Here is a 21,176-nt window from a genome sequence, read left to right as displayed (position 1 = left end):
GCTAACCCTGAAGTCTGACTGTCAGGTAACTAAAGCCCTTCCTCTTCCATAAATGTATTTAAGGGGAATGATCTAATCAAGGGTCTGCAACCCGAGGCTCTGAAGCCGCATGCTGCTCTTCTGCCTCCTTGTTGTGGTTCCCTCAGATTTTTTTAACCCCGGAGTAAGAAAAGTTAGCAATTTTAAAAATAGTTTTATCATTTCCGAGTGACTGTGAGATCGTGAATGCGCACAGGCCTGAAGCGCAAGGAAGGGAAGTAAAAGAGACCAAAAGCCTGTGTGTTCAGTTCAGCTTCTCGAGTGTGAAACTCCTTGGGTAAAGTTAACCATGAATAGGCTACTTGCCAAAAAAGAGAAAAGGAAAATAGTTAAATTTTACATTGACAGCTTGCTTTTCCTGTAAAATAAAAAAGATTAAAACTTTTCAAAGTTTATAGCTGAGTTACGTTTTGCGGTTCTATACTATTTTTCTTTAGTGGAAGAGCCGGCAAAACATTTTTTTGATAGTAAATGTTGCAGACCCCTGGTCTAACTAAAAGCAAAAGCTACTTGAGTGTTGCCCTAACGGTATCTTAGTATCTGTAAATTATAGCATGTACATTTTCTATTAGATTGGGCCTGATTAATTTAAATATAACCCAGGTCCCAGAACTCTGGAGGGGTTATTCCATCGAAAAACACATGAGCATCATCTGATAGGAGCCACCATCTATAGAATTAGTTATGTGGGATCAGAGGTGGCAAAGCATGTTTTCGGCATTGGTACAAACAACTGGGCTTTGTCCAGACTTGCCGGTCCGAGGACTAGCACAACAGAATGGAAGTGTCTTCATGCAAAAGGTACTTAAGGAGAAGTTTTCTGGGCAGAAAGTGAGAGAGTAACATCAGGACCATATTCTTCTCCTGGGAGCTGCAGTTCCAGTCTGATGCTCGTTCGACCAAATAAAGATTTGTTAAACGATTCCTCGCCGGCATCATCTTTGATCCATTTACAACACCAAGTCGTCCTCAGGTCCGGACTGGGAGAACGATACCAGCAATATTCAACATTATAAAGTATATCGCGAGCCTGTTCAATAATCAAGTATATGTTTTATTGTATCACCAAAAAGCTTGGCTGATCATATCAAAATTGCCATTTCCAACAAGTTTGACAAGTTAACAAGTAAACCACTGCATTTTATTGCTCTTTGTGGTCTTATCCAACAGATCAAATACAAAGTGGAAGTCCAATCTGACAACAGACCATGTGGGCCTTACAGGATAAATGAAGTAAAACACTATTTTAGTGTTTACCTCCATAGAATTATGCATGTAAAATGTAGCTCTGATATAGAGTTGTGGAAGACGTTTTTTGTGACTGTTCAGAGGTTAATCCCCCACCGATCTTTTGATTTCCCCCTGCAGGCTTGAGGGAACGCAAGAGCAAAGCGATCATGACAAGGATTAAACCTACGGTCTCTGCGAGGACATCAGGAACAAAGCACAAAACATCACTGAGGACAGACAACAGCGGGTCAATTTCTCCTTAGGAGGAGGAGACTAATATTCAGCAAACAATAAACCCCTTTGTTTAAAAAACTTTCTCCATCCTTCTTAAAAGTTTTGATATTTTAAGGCATGTGATGAAGTCATTGATGGTCAAGTTTGAAGTTTAGCGTCCCATGGTTGGCATGGTGACAGCAGGGCTTGTCAGGGTAGCATCCTCGGCCTTCCACTGTGAGGTCACGGTCTTGATCTGAGTGTAGAACTGGATGCCCTACACATTAAGATGACAACACTGTCAGTCAGTCTCTTTAAAGCTAAAGGCTTGTTTATCGCCGTTTTTTGTTTTTTTTGGGGAAAAAACTTTCTGACCTGCTTGCCATAGAAATTGGTGTCTCCTCTGAAGGAGCCTCGGGAGCCCGTAAAAGAAAACATGGGCAAGGGCACAGGGATGGGGACGTTCACTCCAATCTGCACAGGCAGATTATTGTCAAGACAACATCAGATAAAATGTATATAATACATGTATTAATTTATTAATAATTATTATGCATTAATTCCTGTTTAATTAATTAATTTAACATACAATAATAGTTTGTATTCACCTGATGTCACATCCGGCTCATTAACTGAGCGAGGCTTAAAGTGGTGGGCCAGCGAGCGTCTGTTGTCATAGCGTCCCAAAGGGCATTTTGCCTTTCTCGAAGAAAAATGCCCTATGCTTGCGATGTTTTAGGCTGTTGGAACCGTTCAAATCACGAAAAGGATAAAAGTTTCTTAAGAGTTCCTCGAGAAGTAATCAAGAAGGGCGAAAGAGTGCAAGATTTTACAAAAGACGAGAAAAGTGGTATGCACCCCAGACCAGGGGAGCAGAGTCGAATGAAGTACAGGTTTCGGTGATCACTTCATTAAAGGTTTGTTTGATATTTTTAACGTTTAGTATTTCACATTTGTATTGTATCTTGTAGGGCTGCGAATCTTTGAGTGTCCCACGATTCGATTAAAAATCTTTTTTTTTAATACAACGCGATTCTCGATTCAAAAACGATATTTTCCCGATTCAAAATGATTCTCTATTCATTCAATACATAGGATTTCAGCAGGATCTACCCCAGTCTGCTGACATGCAAGCCGAGTAGTAGATTTTTGTAAAAAGCTTTTATAATTGTAAAGGACAATGTTTTATCAACTGATTGCAATAATGTAAATTTGTTTTAACTATTAAATGAACCAAAAATATGACTTATTTTATCTTTGTGAAAATATTAGACACAGTGTGTTGTCAAGCTTATGAGATGCGATGCAAGTGTAAGCCACTGTGACACTATTCTTTTTTTTTATTTTTATAAATGTCTAATGATAATGTCAATGAGGGATTTTTAATCACTGCTATGTTGAAATTGTAACTAATATTGATACTGTTGTTGATAATATTCATTTTTGTTTCACTACTTTTGGATTGTTCTGTGTCGTGTTTGTGTCTCCTCTCAATTGCTCTGTTTATTGCAGTTCTGAGTGTTGCTGTGTCGGGTTTGGTTTTGGAATTGGATTGCATTGTTATGGTATTGCTGTGTATTGTTTTGTTGGATTGATTAATTAAAAAAAATAAAATAAAATAAAATAAAATAAATAAATAAAAATAAATAAATCGATTTTTTAAAAATGAGAATCGATTCTGAATCACAGAACGTGAGAATCGTGATTCGAATTCAAATCAATTTTTTCCCACACCCCTAATATCTTGTTTCGGAGTTCTTAAAACATATTTTTACTGCAAGTGTTTCCTAAAGCACCAACTTGGTATGGCTAATTTAGAAGTCACAAAGGCAGATTTTGAGGACAGAAACATATGTTTTGCAAGCACAGACAAATGTATTATGTGCACAATAAAAGTGTTTGCATGTTTTCCATTAGCCATGCGCTCTCTCAACCTCAGCCCTCTGTGCATTTAGCTTTTGTCTACGCTCGCTCAGATTTCTGCTGTGCGCTCGCGCAAGTTTAGACACACCGTTATAAGTGTGTCAAAACCGCACCAATCAGAGAACAGGACAATTTATGTAATTTATTTATTTGAATGCTTGGTCTCAAATGAGATCGATGTGAAAAACTATTTTCAACATGGCAGCGCTAAATGGAGCGGAAAGAGCGACTTTAAAATGTAAGTATAGTTTTATTAATTGATTTAAAATCTAATAACAGACATGTGAAGCTGGGGTGACAGTAGCGAAATAAACAGTTGTAGCCGAAATAGTCAGGTAGGAAGTCAGGTCTGGCTATAAGAATAACAAGACCTAATAAACCTCTTTGGATTAATTTTAATTATTTGTTTTCTGTATTGTGTAGTTATAATTATATGCTTTTACTTGTATTGAGTTTGTGGACCCCAGGAAGACTAGTGGGTTGTTGTGGAAACGCTAATGGGGATACTTAATAAAAATCAAATCAAATCAAAATCAAATGTAGTTATCGTATTATTGCTGAAATTTACAGCATATTTAAAGCAAATTTTAAAAATAAAGTTGATCAGCGTGCTTTACAATTTAGGTTAGTTACAATGCAGCTAAGATAGGCTCCAGCACCGCCCGCTACCCCGAAAGGGACAAGCAGTAGAAAATGGATGGATGGATGGACAGTATAAAGTAGTTCACTATGTTTATTAATAAACGTTTTCTCTCTGAGCAGGGGATAAATCCGCCGACAGCAACACACATATACACACGATAAATTTAAAACAACTTTTGCTTGATAATTAAATATTTTGTTAGGTTTCATTCTTTTCTTTTCTCCACTTAGTGGACCTGACCGGAAGCCGGAGGATGTGAAAATGTGACACAACCAGGAAGTGTTGCGAAAGCTAGTCCATTCCAATTAACATCGCTCCAGCTGCGACTGAAGAAATCTTTCCAGGACCCACACTCTCTCAACTGCATGGGCAACCTTGTAAGGATGTTGCCGCCCAATTGGGACAAGACAATTGACTCCATCAGGTCCGACCTTAAAGCTTCCGGGATAATATAACAAACAATCTCATTTGAACCAAATATCCAATCAAAGCGTACATTTATCCAGTTCTTTGATTGGTTGCCTTTTTGACACAAATATAACGGTGTGTCTAACCTTGTGCGAGCGCACAGCAGAAATCTGAGCAAGAGTTGGAAAAAAAAAAAAAAAAGCTGAATGCGCAGACGGCTGAGGTTGAGAGAGGAAAAGAGTGGGGGGCACGAGAGAGCGCACCCGTCTGATTGCAGACCGCAGTAATTATTGAGTGTTAATATGGATGATAGATAACAAGTAAACACTTTAATTGTGCACAAAATACATTTATATTCGCTCAAACATTTGTATTTCTCGCTTGAGTTTAATATATTTTAAAAATATGTCTGTGCTTGCAAAACATATTTTTCTGTCCTCAAAATCTGCTTTTGCGGCCTCAACATTAAGACACAAATATAACACCATAACTCAGCGAGTCTAAATAAAAAAAAAAAATCCAATGCCAGTAAAACCTAAAAGAGTTAAGCTTTTATCAAAGGCAGCCATTATAAATGAAACTTTCAGCACACACACAACGTTGAGATATATAGTTATATTTTGATAAAGACAGGGAAAAATGTGTATTCGCAAATGGCGCGTGCAACAACAAGGCATCAAACTTGGCTCTAGATGCGAAGTTAAATCATGAAATGCAACTTTACCCGAGCAAAAACGATGCCAGATTCATCCGAGTCTTGATAGCAATTTCCTTGACGAGCCACACACAAAGAAGTTGTGGACCTCCATGCTTTTATATGTTTTCATCTGTTTTGTCGTGTAGAATGATGTCTGGAGCACCAGATGGTTCGATATGTCTGGGAACCCGATTGAGGTATAATCCTTGATATCACTCCACAAATCTTTTTTGATAACGTATAGGGATAGATTCCATTGCATAGTTTGCATTTTTGGCTCGTATCTGCTTTTAGTTGTAAGAGCGAGGTCCCTTGCGTACTCAACTAGTTTGCACACTGTTTGCTGCACAGTAGCCATATTGGTTTGGTGGCCCACCACTTCATTGACTGCCGCTCAAAAGTCACGTGAGTGAATACAACCTATAGCAGATGGGTAAGAAATAACAAAAGAAGAACAATCTGCTTCCACAGTCTTACCTGGCCCACGTCCACCTCATGTGTGTATCGGCGGGCCGTTGCACCGTTGGTGGTGAAGATGGCAGTGCCGTTTCCGTAGGGGTTGTTATTGATCAACGATATGGCCTCGTCTAGGCTGTCGGCCTCCAAAACCACCAGCACCGGCCCAAAAATCTCCTCCTTGTAGCAAGTCATGTCCGTCTGGAGCAAGAGAAAATGACAGGACATGAGGTGAAAAACAGAACTGAGCCATGAAGTAGACTTGGCAGAATTATCCACAAGCTCCTCACAAGTTCACACTTGTGACTTTAAGAAATAAATTTTTTCTCAGTCATCTGGCTTCGTCCAGACAAATAAGGGAAGACCAACAGCTGTTAAACCTTCTTAACTGTTCTTTTCTGAGGCAGTCAAAGTTCTGTCGACTTATTTTTTGTGAGGAAATGTCCTAACTGCAACAAAAACAACATAAGTAACAATGGAAGTTTGTCATTTGCCCCCCAAAATGGAAGTGTTCGTAATTGTAGCACTGCTAACGAGTGCTACAACAGTTGTACCTGTTTATGTTGCCACTTCTCAAACTGGCTGACTCATGTCGACATAAGCGGTTGTCGACAGCCAAAAGTAAAAGGAGCCATTGCTTGCACATTTACTTGTGACTTTGGAAAGAGACATAATCAGCATGGGCGATAACGGATTTTTTTTAACCTACGGCAGTTGACATTGTTTTCCCTATATATACACAGTATATATCTGATCGTGGTGCGGTGCCATGGCTAAATTGAAGCCGCCGCACCTTAAAAATGTGTACATTTTAGGTGGAAACAAATTTAAGTAATATATTGTATGAATGGATATATAGCCTATAATATTCAAGCACAATTGACTAGTGATGCACAGAAAATGTGGCCGGCGAAAAACTTTGATCATCCGTAAGTGAGACGCACCCGAGTGTCTGGAACCTCGCGAATAGGACGAGGTCAAAACTAATTACTAATAACACAGCAGACTTATTTTTAAATGTATGTAAATTATTTTTAGCATTAAAAAATATATATGTATGTATATATATATATATATATATATATATATATATATATATATATATATATATATATATATATATATATATATATATATATATATATATATATATATATATATATATATATATATATATATATCATCAACAATTATGCAAATTATATGATGACAACACATTGACCACACCCTAGCCACGCCCCCACCACCACATGTAGATTTCAAGCTGGGGGAAACCCTGTTCCATCTATGCATATTTTTATTCTGGTTATTTTTAGGGCTGTCAAAGTTCTGACTCCTTTTAGACCCTCGGTCCATTCCATAGTGTGGGAAATATGATGTTCAGTTACTGTTGAGCCACAAGCCCGAAAATAGCGAGAAAAAATGCACAAAGAAAAGGGTATATTATGGAAATCTCATGTTCAAAGCCATGGCAAATGATTCTCCCGACAAGACAAGACTATTCATTCTACCATCGATTGCTTTGAGTCGACATCATTGAAGCGAAACCCTGCTGGCGTGCTTTGCCCCTTACAGAGAGGTGGATACACTAGACTGCTTTAGAAAGATGGAATAAAAGCTCAGCAGAAACGAAAGACGGTAGACAAGAAGTCCATAGTCATTTTTTATCGAAGATTTTCCGTCATCAAAACATGTCAAAACACATATTAATCACATACTTTCGGCTTCACAACAATAGCGCTATGCGTCAAATCCGGTTTAACTACAATAACAAAATGAAAAATCGTCTTACATTACAATCATGCTTTGTCAAACATGTTTAGTTATGTAATCTGTGATAATTGTAAAATGTTTTCTGTAAGGCTGAAACGAAGCGTCGACGTAGTCGACGTCATCGGTTACGTAAATACGTCGACGCCGTTTTTGTGCGTCGACGCGTCGCATATTTACGTCACACTACCGTCATGGCGGACCGCAAAGCAGACGATCAAAGCAGACGATGCGAGCGGTGCGAGCGAGGGGGGAAAAGCATGCCAAAAGTGGTCAAAAGTGTGGGAGTATTTCAATAAACGGCCTAATAATGTTGTTGTATGCACACTGTGTCGAGCGGAAATGGCCTATCATAGCAGCACAACGGCTATGAACGAACATTTGAAAAGAAAACCATCAACTAGTCAATCGTCCGCGCGAGCATACGTTGTCATCATTACACAAAAACATGAATGTGTCATTTGTATCTGCTAGGGGTGTAACGGTACGTGTTTTGTATTGAACCGTTTCGGTACGGGGCTTTCGGTTCGGCACGGGGGTGTACCGAACGAGTTTCTAAGCTAAAGCTAACTTTAGCTGCTAAAGTCTTAACAAGCTGCTTCGCTCCTCTGCGTCTGTCTCAGCACGCAGCATTGTCCCACCCATACAACCATCTGATTGGTACACACGCAGCATTGTCCCACCCATACAACCATCTGATTGGTACACACGCAGCATTGTCCCACCCACACAACCATCTGATTGGTACACACGCAGCATTGTCCCACCCACACAACCATCTGATTGGTACATACGAAGCATTATCAGCCAATCAGCAGTGTGTATTCAGAGCGCATGTAGTCAGCGCTTCAGGGTGGAGCAGATAGGTGTTTAGCAGGTGAGCATCAGGCAGCGGACTCTCCCCAAATGATAATAAACACCTCCCAGTCAACTACTAGTAACATCACTATGAGCCCGTTGACCTTCTAGAAATATAAACTGCAGCTCAGCTCACTCGCAGTCCTGGCTTGAGGTGAAGGCTAATTACCTCTCGTTCCAGCCACATCGACCCCTTCTGAGCGCCTATTTTCAGCTGCTGGGAATATTGTAAACAAGAAAAGAACCAAACATGTACACATGCTAACCTTTCTTCATTACAACTGTTAGTCACTCACTGGAATGAGTAGAATTGGTTATTGTGTACTGTGTTGGACTGGATGTTTATTTTGCACATTTTAAAAGCAATACTTAATGTTTACAGTGCTCCAGAATATTTAGATTGGCACTTTTTTGTATTGGATGTTTATCTTTATTTTTGCACATTTTAGCAAATAAGCAATACTTTCACTTTTGTTGAAATGTTTACACTGTTGTTACAGAATATTTCGTTTTGCACTTTTTTGTATTGGATGTTTATCTTTATTTTTGCACATTTTAAAGCAAAATAAGCAATACTTTTACTTTTGAAATGCTTATACTATTGCAGAATATTAAGATTTGCACTGGATGTTGACTTTTATATTTGCACATTAAAAAGCAAATAAGCTACTTTTAATTTTGTTAAATGTTAAAAGTTTTAAATGTTTACATTGTTACAGAATATTTAGTCATGTTGTTGTCAATGTTGACTGAGTGGCCATACTTCTTTTTTTTTGTAAATAAAAGCCATGCCTTTTGAAAAAACGGGCCTACATTTATTTTTTCATCTTCATTTTGAATAAAAAAAATAATCGGTAAAAGGAAAAATAATCTATAGATTAATCGAAAAAATTATCTATAGATTAACCGATTAATCGAAAAAATAATCCATAGATTAATCGATAGAAAAATAATCGTTAGCTGCAGCCTTAGTTTTCTGGCTGATTGAAATTAAGTATATATTCTTTTACAACCTGTTCTCATTGATCAGTCCGCAATTACAGAATGTTTAGCAGGCGGAATATTACATTTTATTAATAAATAGAGAAGGTTAAAACATTGTCATGCAGAGACATGAATACCATTAACTTGTACAACATGTACTGTATAAAATATCAGAAGCATTTATTCAGGAAGAAATATCACAGATTAGATTGCCTAAAAGGTTTGACAATCAAACCCTTATCATAACAATCCACAATTTCTGTTATTAGTGTGTGAAACTGGTATCTATACATGGTGTAGCTCCTCAGAATGCAAGTGTTTCTACAGCAGGAATACAAACTCTGTATTTCTACAAAATACAAACTCTGGCAAGACACCAACGCGCTGCAGGTAGGTTTTTTTTTTACTGTCATTAAAAGTGTTTATGAAGCTTATTTATTTTTGTCTATTTTGTGTTAAGCTGTTTAAAAAAGTATGATTAAAAACATTTCATTAAAGCAAAAATATTTGTCCATTCATGGTAATAAAAAATTTAAAATTATATGTTTTGGGTACACTTATTAATGATAAGAATTTGCGATTAATCGCGATACATTTTGAGTACACTAACAACAAACTGTCATTAATCGCGATTAAATATTCTAATCATTTGACAGCACTTGTTATTATTTTTGTATCTAACAGATACATTCCATTGTATGCCAATGACAATAAAGTCATTCTACAAGCATACAATAATTAAAAAGTAAGTAAGTAATAAAAAAAAAAAAGTTTTGTGTGTTGCTGTCGTAAAATCCAGGTTTAGACCACAATGCTTTTATTTTGAAGTTCACCTTGCAGTGAACAGAAAATCACTGTTTTAATGCTAGGTAACTGGACAGTAGTAATGTCGCTGCTGCGGTTTCACATTGCTTAGCGATGATGAGCATAACAACATTGTAATGCATGTTGACATACTACTATTACTGCCACCTGTACAACAACTACATTGGTTTATGCACTGATTGGTTGTCGACCCTTAACAGTACTAACTTAAGTGGGTTCCACTGAATTTACTGTTACAATAAAAAAATGCCATAAAACAATAAAGCCCATCAGTTGTTAAGACTATACAAGCAGCCATTTTGACCCTCAGCTTACCGTCACGCCGCCCAAGATGGTAGGCCCCACAAAGTTGCCGTTTTCGTATCCTTTAACATTGACGTTTCTCCCGTCCAGCAGCAGTTTGGCCCCCTCTTCAACGCCGCTCTGGATCAGAGACTCCACCCGGTTCTTGGCCTCAGGGGAGATCAGGGGGCCCACATCAGCGCCAGGCTGATCGCCTTAACACCGTGACACATTGTGGTTTGTTTAACACGCCACCATTCCAGCTCTCATGGAGTATTTGACGGAAATCACCTGCATTGACGCGCAGAGATTTGGAGCGGTCCACCAGCTCCGGCAGCCATTCACGAGACTCGCCCACAAAGATGGCGGTGGAGAGCGCCATGCAGCGCTGTCCGGCTGCTCCGAAAGCAGCACCCACCAGCTGGTTGATGGTGTTTTCCCTGTTGGCGTCGGGCATCACCACACCGTGGTTCTTGGCACCCTGCAGTGCAGAATAATTGATCACGTGACAGCCAAGCTCAGAGAAAAGCTTTTCAGCTGTTATTTAAATTTAAAAACAACATTACAACCACAAAAACTGTAAATATAAAGAACTAAAAGATTACAATTTTATGAAAAAGTTATCAAAGTCTTTAACACTTCCAATATAAAACATTTATATTAAGAAGTATAATCAATGCAAACAAAAATTATTGTTTACAACAATTAATACTATATTGTATATTATCAAGAATGACATTAATTATGAACATATGCATTAACAATGTATACCCTACATATATAAATTTTATTTAACATTTTTGTATTACAAACCCCGTTTCCATATGAGTTGGGAAATTGTGTTAGATTTGGGGAAATTGTGTTAGATGTAAATATAAACGGAATACAATGATTTGCAAATCATTTTCAACCCATATTCAGTTGAATATGCTACAAAGACAACATATTTGATGTTCAAACTGATAAACTTTTTTTTTTTTTGCAAATAATCATTAACTTTAGAATTTGATGCCAGCAACACGTGACAAAGAAGTTGGGAAAGGTGGCAATAAATACTGATAAAGTTGAGGAATGTTCATCAAACACTTATTTGGAACATCCCACAGGTGTGCAGGCTAATTGGGAACAGGTGGGTGCCATGATTGGGTATAAAAGTAGATTCCATGAAATGCTCGGTCATTCACAAACAAGGATGGGGCGAGGGTCACCACTTTGTCAAACGCGTGAGCAAATTGTTGAACAGTTTAAGAAAAACATTTCTCAACCAGCTATTGCAAGGAATTTAGGGATTTCACCATCTACGGTCCGTAATATCATCAAAGGGTTCAGAGAATCTGGAGAAATCACTGCACGTAAACGATCCCTCAGGCTGTACTGCATCAACAAGCGACATCAGTGTGTAAAGGATATCACTACATGGGCTCAGGAACACTTCAGAAACCCACTGTCAGTAACTACAGTTGGTCGCTACATCTGTAAGTGCAAGTTAAAACTCTCCTATGCAAGGCGAAAACCGTTTATCAACAACACCCAGAAACGGCGTCGGCTTCGCTGGGCCTGAGCTCATCTAAGATGGACTGATACAAAGTGGAAAAGTGTTCTGTGGTCTGACGAGTCTACATTTCAAATTGTTTTTGGAAACTGTGGACGTCATGTCCTCCGGACCAAAGAGGAAAAGAACCATCCGGATTGTTATAGGTGCAAAGTTGAAAAGCCAGCATCTGTGATGGTATGGGGGTGTATTAGTGCCCAAGACATGGGTAACTTACACATCTGTGAAAGCGCCATTAATGCTGAAAGGTACATACAGGTTTTGGAGCAACATATGTTGCCATCCAAGCAACGTTACCATGGACACCCCTGCTTATTTCAGCAAGACAATGCCAAGCCACGTGTTACATCAACGTGGCTTCATAGTAAAAGAGTGCGGGTACTAGACTGGCCTGCCTGTAGTCCAGACCTGTCTCCCATTGAAAATGTGTGGCGCATTATGAAGACTAAAATACCACAACGGAGACCCCCGGACTGTTGAACAACTTAAGCTGTGCATCAAGCAAGAATGGGAAAGAATTCCACCTGAGAAGCTTAAAAATTGTATCTCCTAAGTTCCCAAACGTTTACTGAGTGTTGTTAAAAGGAAAGGCCATGTAACACAGTGGTGAACATGCCCTCTCCCAACTACTTTAGCACGTGTTGCAGCCATGAAATTCTAAGTTAATTATTATTTGCAAAAAAAAAAAAGTTTATGAGTTTGAACATCAAATATCTTGTCTTTGTAGTGCATTCAATTGAATATGGGTTGAAAAGGATTTGCAAATCATTGTATTCCGTTTATATTTACATCTAACACAATGTCCCAACTCATATGGAAACGGGGTTTGTATATTCTGTCTGAAATTGATTTGATTTCAATATAAAATAATGATTTAGTAATCTAGTATCCATTGCAAAATGAATAAATAAATACCATTTATTCTCTATAACGACTCAGTTGCACAAATACAGTACAAAAAAAGTCACCGCAACAAACCCAACAAGGTGAATTGGACATGCTATGCGAACCGTGATGCTAAGCTAGCTTGAATGTGAATTAGTGCAACATGAAAAAAATTTATGATTTGTACACTTCAACGGAAAGCTAAGAGTAATCGCGTTACAGCAGAGAGTAATCAGTTTGGAAGACTAAATTAGCAAGTAGATTAATAAATAAAATCAAGAAAGACGATAATATCCACAAAGTGCAGCAACACGTATGTCAGCCAAGCAGTGAAGCAGATTGACGACACATCTTTGGGCCACAAGTGTTTGACGACTGGTGCCAAAGTGAACATTTTGTGGTTTTAAAAAGGCACACAAATGAAATAAAGATGCTTGTTCGCCAATGATTTTTTTTTCTCTCACTTGGGCAGGCTACTACAGCTCTCATGTATATAATCTTTCATATGCATATGTTATGTTGTGTACACTAATCTAAAAACCGGAAATGATGCATTACTGCATACAGTGCGTCAGTAGCCGGCTAAATCTTGTAGACATATGATTAATAATTAAATCTAATACATTTAGAATACGGTATATAATAATAATAAACGATGTATTAACAATATACCATAAAATAAAAATATACAATGTAATGATTCTTAATGTATAAATAATCAATTTATAATAAAATCGTAATCGTATCGTCAGGTGCCCAAAGATTCTCATCTCTAACGCTGGGGTAGTGTATTACCATGTTGGACTGAACCCTCTTGCCATTCTTGGAACCCCTGTTGTAGATGTACTCTCCTGCCTGGTTGGAGCCCACAAAGCTGATGGCTTTGATAGCAGGGTGGTCACAGATGAAGTTCACAGCTTTATCAAAATAGAGACAAATTATAGACATTTTTCATTGTATATGGACATGTTAGTTAGAAGATTTAGGTATGGACTTACCTGCATGCTGCCCGTGAATTATGTTGAGCGTGCCATCAGGCGCCCCGGCGTCCTGCAGCATTTTGGCCAGAAGCATGGTGCATCCGGGCACACGCTCCGAGGGCTTCATCAGGTAGGTGTTGCCGCACACCATGCCGATAGGGAACATCCACAGTGGAATCATGGCCGGGAAGTTAAAGGGGGCAATGCCGGCACAGACACCGATGGGCAGCCGGTAAGTGTAGGTGTCCATGTCCTTGGTGATGGATGGCAGGGTCTCACCCAGCATGAGCGATGTAATGCTGCAGGCGTGCTCTACCACCTCTGCAGGGAGTGACAAACTCAATGAGAAAAAAATTATTTTAAGTAAGGCTTAAACACACCAGATAGTACATTGTACAGTAGTTAAAGAAATGTTATCAACGATAGAGAAAATGTTTATAGTACGTGTACAATTATTACTAAGGTGAAGATTTAAAACAGGGGTGTCTTAAGTGTGGCCAGGGAGCCATTTTTGGCCTGGGAATTTTGTTTTATTTATGCAAGAAAGTACAGTAATCACCTGTGATTAATTATGACTAATCCAAATTCCAAAATGTGATTAAACAAACTAATCATTTGACAGCCCTAATAATTACAGATACAAAGTCTCCAAGGAAGAAATGTATTAGAAAAGTATCTAGTAACAAACCTGTCCGCATCATTCAACTTACTGCGTCATGAGTTTAATTTAATTAATTACTGTGACTACTCGATATCGCCAGAACACAATATCCACTTCACTTCAATTTAAACACAGCATAAGTCCATTCCAGGCGGTTAATAAGTAAATTAGTGTTTTTTACCTACCATTTTTCTCTTAATCATTTCACTTGATCAAGCCAGTTTTTGGCCAATACGAAAGGCTCCAAAAAAAAAAATCGTGACAACCCACCTTTTGGAGATTTTAAATCACTATTCTCAAATCTGTTAGGCTGGCATATATTGACCTATATTGAATTAGTTTTAGCATCTTTAAAAAGGTGTATAAATGTAAATTGGATGTAAGGACAATTACTGATTTGTGTAGGGAGGGACGGTGAGGCACAACCCAACCTTTCAATGTGTGCAGCTGTGCACAGTTATTAGGCAGCTTATTTTCTCCACAGGCAGAATTGCCCAAAAAGACCACTCAGAAAGTCAAGCATTTCAAAAAACTGATGAAAATAAACAAGTGAGATGGGAAAATGTTGATGTTTCCATATGCAATTGTTGCATATTTGTGTCCAAAAGTACTCTCCTTAAGAATACCAAATGCTCATTTTACTCAAATTGTTTTTGCTTAAAAAATATTGATCCTTGAAAATACAACTAGCCAACTAATTATGCAGATATTATAGGATATTTACATAACAATGCATTGTGTTCTCTCGTTGCAGCAGTGAACATGCTGGCTGTTAATTCCCGCTGAGCAAACGGCAAACGGAACTTGACGGCTGGCCGGTAAATCCTGGAGCTGGCAGCACACCTGCACATGTTTCCTGCTTTGCTGCTGATAACCGTTATTTTGGTGCCGTGAGCTGCACAAAGCAACACTTTGGCATGGCGTCTGGTAATAATAACCCGGATGAATGCGCCAATATATGCAAGAGGCGCGGCGGCTCTTAATTCCTCAACAAGATTAGCGTGTCGTCGCTGCCACCATCAGAGTAAGCAAGTGATGGAAGGGGAGGCGCGTAATTGTAGCAAAAGTGCTTCACGGTAGGAACACTGGCGCTAAAAGCATTTAACGCACTCTCGTACCTTAATTGGAACTCTGCACGACAATACAGGCTAAATAGAAGACTCAGCTCATTTTGGATTGAAAAAAAATTAATAATTGCGGGTCGACAATTTGCTTCAACAAATGACCAAATCTGCCTTTACAAAGACAATAATTCTCATTTCTCAGAGGTGTTTATTCAAAAGTATGTTCATTGTGGTTTGTTATGGTGTTCAACTGTACTGCATCATAATGAGAACAGTAATACTATTTTCTTTATCTTATTTAGCTAGAAGAAATGGTCAAAATATAACAGCCACCAGTATGTACGGTCACCATTGTATGCTAGAGAATAAGAAGATATAGCATGAAAAATCAGTGTTGCCAACTTAGCAACTTAATGCTACACTATATTTCGTGAGTATTCACAGCGCTCTAGATTCAGTTTTCCAAAGAGGCTGGTTTTATTAGACACTTCTGGAAACTATCATGAGCGGAAATTTGGCTTTTCTCAACAAACATGGACTGAAATTACCAGTAGAGTGGAAAAACAAGTTGACTTTATATGCTTAATTGTGTTTCATTGTATCCATTAAACCAGGGGTCACCAACCTTTTTGAAACCAAGGGCTACTTCTTGGGTACTGATTAATGCGAAGGGCTACCAGTTAGATACACACTTAAATAAATTGCCGGAAGTAGCCAATTTGCTCAATTTACCTTTAACTCTGTTATTATTAATAATTAATGATATTTATCTTTGTGGAAACACTGATCTTCTTAATGATTTCTCACAATAAATATATATAGAAACAGATAAATATCAATATGCAACACTTTATTTTTATATTTTCTCTAAGTGCACATTTTTCAAATTGAACATTTTCAAATGATCACTTCTAAGACAGTCTTGTGAAATCAAAATATCCCATTTTAACTAGCTAGCCACTAACATTTTTTAACAAATCATGAATTACTTTGCACCATGTTTGTACAAATAATAACTCATGTAAAGTACAAAAGTAAACTCTCAAATTTTTAAATCATGTCACACTTTCAACTGGACACCAAATCTGTTATCTGTTTCTTTGTCAGTTAGTGGGAAGCCTGGCATTGCATGCTGTTAACTAGTGTGTTGTACTCTGGTGTGTAACTTGACACTGCAACTCTGAGTGAGTCTTGCAGATGTGCATCAGTGAGGCGTGTTCTGTGTTTGTTCTTGATGAAGTTCATGTCAGAAAAGGCTGATTCACAAAGATAAGATTTTTCCTCATTGTTTGCAGAACCTTCTTAATCTTTTGGACATATTTTCACAGCAATCTGGCCTTAAGCTTAATTATGATAAATGTAAAATGTTAAGGATCGGAAATCTAAAGGGAACGTCCTTTCGAATGGAATGCAAAGTGCCTGTTTTGTGGACAGATGGACCAGTTAACATACTTAGTGTTGTTGTCCCAGAAAATCTGGAAGATCTAGGCTCAGTAAATTATGATAATCGACTAAGAAAGCTGGACAAAATTATGCAATTATGGAAAGGGAAATCCCTAACCTTGTATGGTAAAATGTCTATTGCCAACTCGTTAATTATTCCTCAATTTATTTATTTGTTTTTGTCATTACCAGCTCCATCACGAAACTTTTTTAAGATTTATGAGCGGAGGGTCTTCGATTTTGTCTGGAACGGCAAACCAGAAAAGATTAAAAGAAAAGTTTTGTACAAAGAGTATGAATATGGGGGCCTGAAACTTCTCAACCTTGAAGCTATGTGTCTGTCTTTAAAAGCATCAATTGTTCCAAAGATGTATTTAAACATTGAGTGGTACACAAATGTCCTGTTGGACAAAAAACATGTACTGTATCAAAAGAAATTGTATCCTTTTTTACAAGTGATCCCTTCCCAGAGAGTCTGCTGGGAAACATGGCGGGGTTCATAAAGGAAACAATCCAATCATAGTGGTGTTTTCAATTTTATGTGCCAGAAAAAAGTGACAATATTTTGCAGCAGTTAACATGGATGAACTCTAATATTGTAATAGATGGAAAGCCTTTCTTTTGGAAAAATATGTTTGAAAGAGGAATCATTTTTGTCAATGATATTATCAATGAGAATGGCAAAATTATGAAGTATGATGAATTTAGAGCTATGTATGGTGATGCTTGCTCAAGCTTTTCATTTGATCAACTAACTGGAGTAATTGGGAAAAGATGGAAACAAATAATTAATTATGGAACTACTAAATTATTAGTTTGTAAACCTCTAAGAAGAAATTCTAGTTGGCAAAAAGGAACTAAAATAAATGGAAAAATATATAATTTTTATTTAATGAAGAAATCTTTGAAGGCTGCCTCATACAACACAAATGGAAAATGGGAGGACTTTTTTGACTGCCCGTTGCCATGGGATGCCATATTCAAACTAATCTATAAAACCACTATCGATGTGCAAAATCGTTATTTTCAAATTAAAATGATTTATAACTTCCTACCACAGGGAAAATGTTAAAATTATGGAATATGACAGAGTCAGATGATTGCCGATTTTGTTGTCAGGAGCCTGAATCCACCCTGCATTTGTTTTGGTATTGTCATATTGTGTCTTTGTTTTGGGTGGAAGTTGAAAAAATGTGTTTAAGGATTGGTTTGTTTATGAAGCTTAATGTGGTTTCTGTTATTTTAGGAGAGTTCATTGACAATCATGATTTAGTCAATTTAATTATAGTACTCGGTAAAATGTTTATTTTTAAGGCCAAAAACAGATATTCACTTAGTATTACTTTCTTTAAAACATTTATTCAGTATTTTCTAACTTTAGAAAGTTACATGGTTGAAAACGATAACCATGGCAAAAAACATTTAAAAAAAAGATGAAAAGTCCTCAAAGACTTATTTTGAAAGTATAATTATGTTTATAGATTATATGATATCTGTTGTTGTGTTCCCTAATTTGAGTGACCTGGACATAATCTGGACTGTACATAAATGCTTATTTTGAAAATGTAATTTTGTTTATAAATTATATGCAATCTGTTGTGTTCCCTAATTTGTTTCTGTGTACATGAATGAAGGTGTGTGTTGCTGAGTCCGACTTGGACATTATCTGGACTGGGCCTGGTTTAAAAAACCCTTTAAACAAATCTAATTTCATTGACAACCTGGTCTGTTGAAGATAAGGCCCTTTTTTAAAAAATAAAATAAAATAAGATAAATAAATAAAAAACATTTTCTTGGATAAAAAACAAAGTAAAACAATATAAAAATAATTACATAAAAATAGTAATTAATGAAAATGTTAGTGGACCAGCAGCCTATACAATCATGTGTGCTTCAGGGACTGTGTCCCTTGCAGATGTGTTGTCTATGTTGTGGGAACCAGAATATTGGTAGCAGAAAGAAATAACCCCTTTTGTGTGAGTGGGTGTGGATGAGTGTGCATGGGGGAGGTTGTTTGGGTTGATGCACTGATTGAAAGTGTATCTTGTGTTTTTCTATGTAGATTTAATTTAAAAAAAAAAATAATAATATTTTTTTTTATTATTTTTTTATTATTTTTTTTTTTTTTAGAACAGGCCCGCGGGCGACTCATCCGGTCCTTACGGGCGACCTGGTGCCCGCGGGCACCACGTTGGTGACCCATGCATTAAACCATATCCAATTGTATTTACAATCCGCAAAGTATGTAAAAACCCTGTTTAAATACCACAAAATGCCACAACTTCAGTCACCCATTTTGAATATTCCACTCTGAATACCTTCGGCTATATCCGGAGATTGACGTCACAATGGGAACGCTTCTGCACTCTGACCATAGTATTAGATCAGTTATACTTGAAATATGCAAACATTAGACAGAGATGTGCTGTCTATCATTCACAATCCCTATATAAGACATAGACACATGTTTTTTTTTTATGCATTCGAAGTCATAAATAAATAAATACATAAAAAGTCCACTAACAATGGAGTCACTGGGGGCTCTCCATTTTGCCGACGAAACCCTCTAAGTAACCATCTAACCCTCTAACCTGCCAACAATACTCTATACATATCGTGACCTGAATATTAACCAAATATTAGCGATGTTGTTATTATGAGTGCTAACAGACAGTTAAGTCGCCCTCGGTTGCTTTACTGTGAGCTGGCAGCGATGTCCTGCTGCTCCCGCCTCATCGCGTCTCGGCCCGTCCAAGTTATTCTATATTATAAATCTTGCCTCTCATCTGGATAATGAGAGGATTTAGCCTTGAATCTAGGAGTTGTTTATCTGTGACATTCAATGTAAACCCGGAGATGGAGACAAACACACAACCTAAGAGTGTCTGCAGGGAGACTTCCTTGTTAACCCTTTGTGTGCATCATGATTAATTGTTCATCTCCACGGGAAGATATGGATATCTTATAAGTCGTCATCGAAGTAAGAGAAGACAATGTACAGTAAGATATCTTTTTATTATGTTTGTAGTTTGTATTTCTTGTTTAGCACTTAGCAATACTGCTACATTATGCTATAGCATTTCACTAAAGCTGGAATTGTTTAGCAGAGCTTTTAAAACTTGTAGCTCATCCTCCTTATACTCAGGATCAACAATATAGGTTTCTGGATCATAATTTTGCCCGAAGTAAACGTTGTTGACTCTCACAAAGTCTGCACGATTTGCATAGTTTTTTGTGGGGAAGGGATCTGTGATTTCTACTTCTACGTCACACGATGACATGTCTGGCTTTCTCATTATCTCTCTAAATGGCTCGAGAATCTCCAAGGGATTGATACCATTTTGATCATATCTATTTATTCGCAAACTTTGGAATTCTATAGGTGTCATAAATCAAATATACAGTATATGGTAATAGCTTCAATATAGAGGAAACTTGTTTTCCACTCTACGGGTACTTTAAGATTTCTCCCGCAGTTTATTGTGCTTTCCAAACTTCCAGCTGCAACTTTCAGGCACAAATTGTGTACACATTTTTTAAGTAAATGACAATCACATGGATTTAAAATTATAGCAAGATTGATTGAAAAAATGGCTACCATTGTTTATTGTTTATTGAATGGATCCCCATTAGCTGACGCCAAGGCGACTGCTAGTCTTCCTGGGGTCCATATAGGAGCATACAAAATTAAAATACAAAGAATACATGCATTACCAGACATTGTACAATGGAAAAATACAACATAAGATAAAAAGCTAGTTAAACCAGTATTAAAATTCACGTCATGTGGGCAGCTGCAATAGGTGTATCTTCAAAGCTGTCTTGAATGACAATTTACTTTGTGAGAGATTAATGTGAGATGGCAACCCATTCCAGAATGATGTATATCTATACATGACTGTATGTTTGAGGAAATTGGTCCTGGGAGCAGGAAGTGTCAAATAGCCATTGCTGGCATTCCTAGTTCCATTAATATGTGTGTTAGTTGATTTTAAAAACTGTTTGTAAAAGTAATCTGGTGATTGATCTAAAATGATAGTTCTAAAGAACATAAGGAGACTACAATGCATCTTTTGTTCAACAGACAACCAGGACAGGCGTGAATGCATATATGAAATATTAGTGCGCAAAGAACATTTAAGTACCAGTCTAGCCGCTCTGTTCTGTACAAATTGCAGTTTGTTCAGGTCAGACTTAGTCGTAGCGGACCATATTATAGGACAGTAATGAAGATGACAGAAAACCAAGGACTGTATCACTTGA

The 21,176-nt window shown here is 37.5% G+C and overlaps 1 protein-coding gene across 1 annotated transcript in view; it reads right to left on the bottom strand.

Moving 5' to 3' along the window:
- Window positions 1-1,072: 1,072 nt before the first annotated feature.
- LOC133648678 (methylmalonate-semialdehyde/malonate-semialdehyde dehydrogenase [acylating], mitochondrial-like) overlaps window positions 1,073-21,176 on the bottom strand; it is a 33,904-nt gene continuing 13,800 nt past the window's right edge. Inside the window, exons 6-12 of the mRNA XM_062045003.1 lie at window positions 13,764-14,066; window positions 13,561-13,682; window positions 10,620-10,809; window positions 10,362-10,543; window positions 5,631-5,810; window positions 1,858-1,956; window positions 1,073-1,759 (exon numbers count right to left, since the gene is read on the bottom strand). Of these exons, the coding sequence (XP_061900987.1) occupies window positions 1,655-1,759; window positions 1,858-1,956; window positions 5,631-5,810; window positions 10,362-10,543; window positions 10,620-10,809; window positions 13,561-13,682; window positions 13,764-14,066 (1,181 nt within the window). The 3' untranslated portion in view covers window positions 1,073-1,654. The remainder of the gene's footprint in view (window positions 1,760-1,857; window positions 1,957-5,630; window positions 5,811-10,361; window positions 10,544-10,619; window positions 10,810-13,560; window positions 13,683-13,763; window positions 14,067-21,176) is intronic.

The sequence above is a fragment of the Entelurus aequoreus genome, linkage group LG04 (assembly GCF_033978785.1).
Source record: "Entelurus aequoreus isolate RoL-2023_Sb linkage group LG04, RoL_Eaeq_v1.1, whole genome shotgun sequence".
NCBI classification, from domain to species: Eukaryota; Metazoa; Chordata; class Actinopteri; order Syngnathiformes; family Syngnathidae; genus Entelurus; species Entelurus aequoreus.
Note: the sequence above shows the minus strand (reverse complement) of the source record. Positions and strands in the feature narration are given on the sequence as shown.